We start from the raw sequence: 9,076 nt of genomic DNA, 5'->3' as shown, positions 1-9,076 counted from the left end.
TCCACCGACAATGTGGACAGCGTCGCCAATTAAAATACGACAACGTGATAAGCAATTCGATTGTCGATGTAAACCGCATCGCGAACGAAGACGCGAAAGCGATTCCACCGACAATGTGGACTGTGTCGCCAATTAAAATACGACAACGTGATAAGCAATTCGATTGTCGATGTAAACCGCATCGCGAACGAAGACGCGAAAGCGATTCCACCGACAATGTGGACTGTGTCGCCAATTAAAATACGACAACGTGATAAGCAATTCGATTGTCGATGTAAACCGCATCGCGAACGAAGACGCGAAAGCGATTCCACCGACAATGTGGACAGCGTCGCCAATTAAAATACGACAACGTGATAAGCAATTCGATTGTCGATGTAAACCGCATCGCGAACGAAGACGCGAAAGCGATTCCACCGACAATGTGGACAGCGTCGCCAATTAAAATACGACAACGTGATAAGCAATTCGATTGTCGATGTAAACCGCATCGCGAACGAAGACGCGAAAGCGATTCCACCGACAATGTGGACAGCGTCGCCAATTAAAATACGACAACGTGATAAGCAATTCGATTGTCGATGTAAACCGCATCGCGAACGAAGACGCGAAAGCGATTCCACCGACAATGTGGACTGCGTCGCCAATTAAAATACGACAACGTGATAAGCAATTCGATTGTCGATGTAAACCGCATCGCGAACGAAGACGCGAAAGCGATTCCACCGACAATGTGGACAGCGTCGCCAATTAAAATACGACAACGTGATAAGCAATTCGATTGTCGATGTAAACCGCATCGCGAACGAAGACGCGAAAGCGATTCCACCGACAATGTGGACTGTGTCGCCAATTAAAATACGACAACGTGATAAGCAATTCGATTGTCGATGTAAACCGCATCGCGAACGAAGACGCGAAAGCGATTCCACCGACAATGTGGACTGTGTCGCCAATTAAAATACGACAACGTGATAAGCAATTCGATTGTCGATGTAAACCGCATCGCGAACGAAGACGCGAAAGCGATTCCACCGACAATGTGGACAGCGTCGCCAATTAAAATACGACAACGTGATAAGCAATTCGATTGTCGATGTAAACCGCATCGCGAACGAAGACGCGAAAGCGATTCCACCGACAATGTGGACAGCGTCGCCAATTAAAATACGACAACGTGATAAGCAATTCGATTGTCGATGTAAACCGCATCGCGAACGAAGACGCGAAAGCGATTCCACCGACAATGTGGACTGTGTCGCCAATTAAAATACGACAACGTGATAAGCAATTCGATTGTCGATGTAAACCGCATCGCGAACGAAGACGCGAAAGCGATTCCACCGACAATGTGGACAGCGTCGCCAATTAAAATACGACAACGTGATAAGCAATTCGATTGTCGATGTAAACCGCATCGCGAACGAAGACGCGAAAGCGATTCCACCGACAATGTGGACTGCGTCGCCAATTAAAATACGACAACGTGATAAGCAATTCGATTATCGATGTAAACCGCATCGCGAACGAAGACGCGAAAGCGATTCCACCGTCAATGTGGACTGCGTCGCCAATTAAAATACGACAACGTGATAAGCAATTCGATTGTCGATGTAAACCGCATCGCGAACGAAGACGCGAAAGCGATTCCACCGACAATGTGGACTGTGTCGCCAATTAAAATACGACAACGTGATAAGCAATTCGATTGTCGATGTAAACCGCATCGCGAACGAAGACGCGAAAGCGATTCCACCGACAATGTGGACTGTGTCGCCAATTAAAATACGACAACGTGATAAGCAATTCGATTGTCGATGTAAACCGCATCGCGAACGAAGACGCGAAAGCGATTCCACCGACAATGTGGACTGTGTCGCCAATTAAAATACGACAACGTGATAAGCAATTCGATGGTCGATGTAAACCGCATCGCGAACGAAGACGCGAAAGCGATTCCACCGACAATGTGGACTGCGTCGCCAATTAAAATACGACAACGTGATAAGCAATTCGATTGTCGATGTAAACCGAATCGCGAACGAAGACGCGAAAGCGATTCCACCGACAATGTGGACTGCGTCGCCAATTAAAATACGACAACGTAATCAATTGCCGATGTAAGAACGAAGCCCTCGAAAACAATGTCGTCGTTTTTGCGAACGTGCCGGCACGTAACTTTCAGTCACAAACTTAAATTGCACCTTCGGTTTCGGTTGCCCATATTGTGGGCGACGTAGTTTTCGATACTTTATCCGTAGTTTATACCAATTTGGAATGTCAACCAGGCTCCTGGTCCACAATAGCGAATCAAGACCTGCGGCGGTGATGCTCGCGATCGCAGGCGCGCACCCCATAGGGGCAGTGCCTCGACCGGTCATGGTGACCAGCCGCACTTTCGAGCGCCCTTGAGGCAGCGGCTTATTGTTGCCAAGAGCGAGTTCGGAAAGGGTCTATTGATGCTTCTTATAATGCGGAATCGCGACTTCCTGAGTTTTAGACAGTGTCAGAGGGCTCAAGCGATACCATTTTTCACTTTTTCTAAGTGTTTTAATATTTCTGGAGGAAGGAAAATCATTTCTTGGGATTTCAGATAAAGCCTATGATAACTTGAGTGGGCACGGGAGCAGTGGCGTCGACATGGCTCTAATGCCGCGCTTCTGCGCTTTGCAGGCATTCCTGGCATTTTTCCTGCCCCTGTCTTCAACTTTGCCAAGCGATACAGCCGGATACCCCATCGGATTACAATCTAACGAGAGCGTCGGCCAGCAGCACGTCGTCAGCTCTTTTGTCCCGGATCACCCTCGTCTGCTGCAACCAGTTCGTGGTCCCGCAGCGTCATCGACAGCGACATCAATTCCCGCCCTACTCTTAAACGGCTGGCAGCGCGACTGCTTCTCCAGTGGGCACGGGAGCAGTGGCGTCGACATGGCTCTCATGCCGCGCTTCTGCGCTTTGCAGGTGTGTAATCAATTTTCTCTTTACGCCAAAAAAAAAAAAATAACGACCCCTACTTGCTCTTGCTCCCGTGCCCAGGAGTGCTTTGTGAAATTGCTTGTGATTGTTTTTCGATGTTTCGGTTGCTATTGCGCTGCGGTGACGTCGAAGTGAATCCGGGCCCTCATACTCGTTCTGGGACACTTATGGAGGTTGACACTCTGCCTGACGAGCCGTCCGAACAGATGGCTGTCCTTTTTCACCTTCTTAAAGACCTTCAGACACGGTCTGTTCAATCGGCACAGAGTCAAGTTGAGCTGGTCGCTGACGTAAAATCAATAAAGACTGGCCAAAAAAATATTGAAACTAAAATTGGCCACATTCAAAAACGGCTTGACGCCCTTGAAGAAAAAACAAAGGTACTCGACAATTTTAACACGAACCTGGTCGAAATTCAGGACTCGGTAAAAGTGCTAACCACTCAGCATGACATCAATGGAATCCCGCCTCGACGAACTGGAAGACAGGTCGCGGCGTGACAACTTACTCTTTTATGGCATTCCCGACTCTCGCGAGTCATGGGAGCAGTCTGAGGCACACGTGAAAAGAATTTTGACAAACGCACTCGATACCATGCCTGAAAATTCCATTGAACGCGCTCATCGCCTGGGGCCACTCACGCCGAACAAATGCCGCCCCATCATAGTTAAGCTTTCTGGCTACGAAATAAAAGATAAGATCCTTTCGGCACGCGCTAAGCTGAGGGAAATAAACGTTACTGTTAGCGAAGATTTCTCGCCCGCCACGCGTATTGCTCGAAGAAAGCTTATCGAGGTTGCTAAAAACCTACCTCAGTCACCAACATTCCAACTGCGCCACAATAAGCTCGTGATAAACAAAAAGCAATACGTGTATGACATGGCAACCGAGAGCGTAGTCGAACTTGCGCCCCAACGCGCTCCTGATAACCCACAGCCGAGCACCTCAGCACACGAGGAGAGATAGGGAAACCCGAGGGGCAGTGGTCTTAACGTATCTGATGTATCGGTTCTTTTCTGTAACATTCGTAGCATAACTAATAAGCGCGATTCACTAACCTCAGCTATAGATACCTGCAATGCTCATATCATAGCATTAACTGAAACCTGGTTGCATCCTCATTTTCGCGATCACGATATCTTCGAGTCAGCACATTGTTTTCTGTCTATCGCTGCGACCGCACAACGCTTCGAGGCGGCGGCGTTCTTTTGGCCATTTCCATGGAATTGCCTTCCCAGTGTATTCATATCGCCAGCAACTTGGAAATGGTATGGGCTATTATTGAAATGAATCGGCAAAAAGTTATTGTTGGCGCTTGCTATCGTTCCCCTAATTATTCTTCCACCTTTGTAAACGAGCTACATGATGTAATTAACCTAGTTGTGTCTCGTCATCCTACATTACCTTTATTTTTACTGGGCGATTTTAATATTCCTAATATTTCATGGGACAGCGAATCGCCTTGCATGCAACCTTTTTCCACTCTAGCAGATGAATTTCTAAATCTATGTTCTCTGTTTTCATTCACGCAACTTGTCAAGCAACCACAAGAATAACCGAATCAGTCGCGAATACACTAGACCTTGTACTAACATCTTGCCCTGATCTCATCTCAGAAATTACTTACTTACCTGGCTTGAGTGATCGTACCCTTTTGTCATTTCACGTCAACCTGCAGCGCGTTAAGACTAAAAGAAAAATGAAAACTATTCGTAATTATCAAAAGGCAAATTTTGAGGCTATTAATAGTGATCTATCTGTCTTCCTCGAAACATTTTTAAAGGACTTTGAAATTCGCAGCGTGCAATCCAACTGGGATATCTTCGTGGCCAAGATCAACGACTTAACTAATAAGTACATTCCTACCCGCACTATCATATCTAACAGTAATGCTCCCTGGTATAACCTCCACATCAGACGTCTATCTAACAAAAAAAAAAAACGATTGTACACATCGGCCAATTCATCATCAGACGATGCTCGTTGGGCCGCTTACAAACTGGCTTCTGATGAATACGTGGCGGCCATTAAAACAGCCAGAGAAAAATACCATAATACTACCTTACCATCCATGCTTGTAACCGACATTAAAAAATTTTGGCAAGTGACAAATCCCGCTGATGATGATGATATTTCATTAGTTGACAGTTCAGGGAATCTCATTCCCCCTCACCAATGTCCGCTTATCTTCAATGAAATTTTTACGCGTAATTTTTCTGTAACTTCCGACATCTCACTACCAACTACCTATTTTTACGACTACCCTGCTATGTTCCCGATAATCATAGATCCTTTAGGTGTCGAAAGCATAATTAGATCACTTAAACTTTCCTCCGCTCCTGGTTGTGACCTCATCAGCCCCAAATTTTTAAAATGTACGAGCGTTTATTGTTCAGTTATCCTGTCAAAACTTTTTCAACAGACCATCGATAATGGTTGTCTTCCAGCTGAGTGGACGGTCGGGAAGGTGATTCCACTTCATAAATCAGGTAACAAGCATTCTCCACTTAATTACCGACCAATATCACTAACCAGCATCCCGTGTGAAATTTTCGAACATATACTATCTTCGAACCTCGCCAACTTCCTTGAATATAATTCGTTTTTCACGTCGTCACAACATTGCTTTCGAAAAAACTACTCATGTGAAACACAATTGGTATCAGTCCTTCATAAACTAAATGTTATTCTTGACCATTCCTCATTAGCCGATTGCATCTTTTTAGACTTTTCAAAAGCTTTTGATAAGGTAAGCCATAAGCTATTACTCTATAAATTGCACCAACTTAACCTTGACCTAAAACTTCTTATCTGGCTTGAATGTTTTCTGGTTAACCGCTCGCAGTTCATTGTAGCTAATAATCACCTCTCTCAGCCGAGTGGCGTTCACTCCGGTGTGCCACAAGGCTCTGTGCTCGGACCTCTTCTTTTTCTTATATACATTAATGATCTACCCTCTTGTATCTCTTCCCATATTCATTTGTTTGCCGATGATTGTGTTGTTGTTAGGGAAATAACTTGTGAAAATGACATTAACACGCTCCAGTCCGATCTTAACGCTATTTCTGTTTGGTGCAAAACGTGGTGCATGCAATTGAACATTAACAAATGTAAATTTATGCGGGTGTCCAGGAAAAATCATAATCTACCTGTTTACCATCTTCATAACTCGCCCCTAGATGCTGTGACTAGTTATAAATATCTTGGTATTCACATCAGATCAAATCTCACTTGGACAGTTCATATAACATATATAATTAATAACGCTAACCGTATGTTGGGATATCTTCGACGTAATTTTGCAAAAGTTCCCTCGTCTCTAAAACTTTTACTTTACAAAACACTAATTCGTCCAAAACTCGAATATGCCGTTTCAGCCTGGGACCCTTGTCATGAAAATCTAATTCACTCACTCGAAATGGTCCAGAATAACTCTGTTCGCTTTATCTTGTCCAACTATAACAGAACTGCGAGCATAACCACAATGAAATTCAGCCTTGACTTACCGTCTTTGTCATCTCGTCGTAAAAACTTCCGTCTTTGCCTCTTTCACAAGTTATTTTATCACCCCCATCTCCGCGCCGAACTTATATTACCTCCCCAATACGTTTCATCTCGATTAGATCACGTCCAGAAGGTCGGTGTCCCATCGTGCAGGAGGAATGCTTTTTTTCAGTCATTTCTCCCACGCACATCAGAAGAGTGGAATCGCCTTCCCGTACCAACAGCTTCAATCGAAGACCTCCACCTGTTTAAGAACGCCTTAACTAATATTGTATGAATAGACGCCATTTTTTTTTTATTTCTAGTAACTGCTTTCTTTTACTTCAACACCATTTTTGTAACCACTCCCCTCTTCAATGCCAAAGGCCCTGAGGGTACATGTAATAAATAAATAAATAAATAAATAAATAACTGACATTAATGTATTTAAGCACTAAGAAGGTTGAAGTGAAGCTATCCTAAAGTTTAAATTATTTAGTCTATTTCCCCGTAGTGGTGCCTCAGCCTGAAACCAAAATTCTCAGCAAGCGTCAAAGAAATGGCGTTATTCCGTGTATGTTTCATACACAAGGAAACCAGAAAATGTTAAACATGTGCCCCAGAATGATCTATAAAAAACACAAATTAAAATATATATTTTTTGACAATCGTTTAAGTTGTTTGAACTCCTATCCGTTTGACTCTTTCAGTCACCCCGACCTTTCATACGGAGCACCTCAATAGAGTGGCTACAGTATTAAGGCTACCAACGTAAGAATAAGGAATGACGCAAAAAAAGTGAAAACATTCCGTCACGCAAAAAGGTCAGCCAATAATTATCACGAAATTTCAACTTGACTTCTGAGGTAATAGGTCGCTCTTGAACTTTCGGAAATGTCACTGCACACATCCATATCGTGCCGAATAACAAGTAACACCTTCACGAGAGCCACTTTATCAACAATTAGAAGCTGGCGTCACTACGCTAACGTTTGCTACGCAACGGCCAGTCGTCGTCTTTAAAAAGAAGTTTCGGGTTAACGTGAGGCGTCAGGAGATATGGCTCCATTTCTAGCTTCAGTGCTTATCTGTGCCATGGTGGCGGAGGGCCTTCGGGCAGGTAAGTTACGGATCGGACATTTATAAAAGTAATCTAAGCGTGTGCCTGTTCAAAGTACACTAACGGTGTCAGTAAGATTCAAAAATGTTTTGTAGTCTTTGTGTAGGACTGCTTTAAGTAAACTTAATAGAAACTATCGAAAATTCTACACACCAGCTACCTAAAGAGACGAGAAAAAAGAAACGCTAAATGTTAATGTAGATATTGAAATTGAATAATGCAGAATCGAGCCTTTATAAAGATATTCGTGAAAGCAACGCAGATAAGCTAAAAAAATGTATATCAAAGTTTGTTAGTCTATATCCTAATACTCTCAAGGGAACATGAGTGCCAAATATTTTATATTGATCTATCTATATCGCTCAAAGGCTATCATTGTAAAGGTTATACCAAATTAATATACGCCACACAAAAAAAATGTAAATGTAGATTTCACAAAAAAGCATAACAAAATTAAAGACACTATATATAACATGAATCTTGTAAAGCTGAGAACCTATTCGGGTACATTGAATATTATACATCTGAGACGCTTTAGGGTGTGTGTATTGCAGAAAAGAACGACAGAGTGATTAATAACATCTTTCGCGGGACGTAACCTTTCACACCTTCTTCCCGTGATTGTTTTGTTGTGAAGTAAAGTGCGGTACCTTTATACTTATGGTTATCAACGCCGATTTTAAATGTTAGAATCAGCATACAAATTTAAAACAATAATTTTCTCTGTTCATATAAAAAAAATTTCTAACCGATTTGGTACGTAATGTGGTCATAAAATACACTTTGGCCGAACCAAACAAGGATGCGGGTGTGGGTGGGTGCGAGTGCGAACACGGGTATTTTGTTGCACTTCTGCTGCCCGTGAGGGTTCGAAAGTGCGCAGTGGCGTTTGGACGACACACCAGTACACCGACCGCCGGAGCGACTGGTGAAGTGGCGTCGCGGCGGTTCTTCAGGCGGCCAGTCACGATGTATGTAATGTCACCAGCGATGGCCAACAGAAATCAAATGGAAGTGGTTGCAAAGGGAATGGGGGGAGGGGGGGTGGGAGACAAGGGGGTTGTTTGATGCTGTGGCAGCGGCGAAAAAAGAAAAGAAAAAACGCGCAGGCGTAGACACTACGGGCGAACGAAGGTAAACCAGCCTTTTGGTGGGATTTTCTAGGTACGTCAAAGATGATAATACAAAAAAACGGCTGTTCCTTAACCTCTGTTTGTACCTTTTTATGGTTCCCAAGAAGTGAAAGCTCCACCCCCTTATACGCACACACACCTTGACCCGATCCAGGCGCTCCGGGCCGCCGAATGTAGAAATAATTTCCACTCTCATTGTGGTGAGCAGCAAACGAAACACGTTATCTGTGCCGTCACGTCATTCCAAAAAGATATACGTGTACGGTTCCCGCACTCGCTTCCACTCACATTCCTGTTTGGTTTTCGTCCGCCCTTTATGCCCTGTGTCACATCGCAAATTACTCCACATTAACCTTCGCTCGGC

At 43.9% G+C, this 9,076-nt stretch overlaps 1 protein-coding gene across 1 annotated transcript in view; it reads left to right on the top strand.

Moving 5' to 3' along the window:
• The first annotated feature begins 7,518 nt into the window (after positions 1 to 7,518).
• LOC115310789 (snake venom metalloproteinase kistomin-like) overlaps positions 7,519 to 9,076 on the top strand; it is a 60,381-nt gene continuing 58,823 nt past the window's right edge. The window contains exon 1 of the mRNA XM_029969264.3: positions 7,519 to 7,579. Within this exon, the coding sequence (XP_029825124.3) occupies positions 7,519 to 7,579 (61 nt within the window). The remainder of the gene's footprint in view (positions 7,580 to 9,076) is intronic.

The sequence above is a fragment of the Ixodes scapularis genome, unplaced genomic scaffold (genome assembly GCF_016920785.2).
Source record: "Ixodes scapularis isolate PalLabHiFi unplaced genomic scaffold, ASM1692078v2 PGA_scaffold4__175_contigs__length_147842914, whole genome shotgun sequence".
NCBI lineage: Eukaryota > Metazoa > Arthropoda > Arachnida > Ixodida > Ixodidae > Ixodes > Ixodes scapularis.
This window is presented reverse-complemented; position numbering and strand designations above follow the sequence as displayed.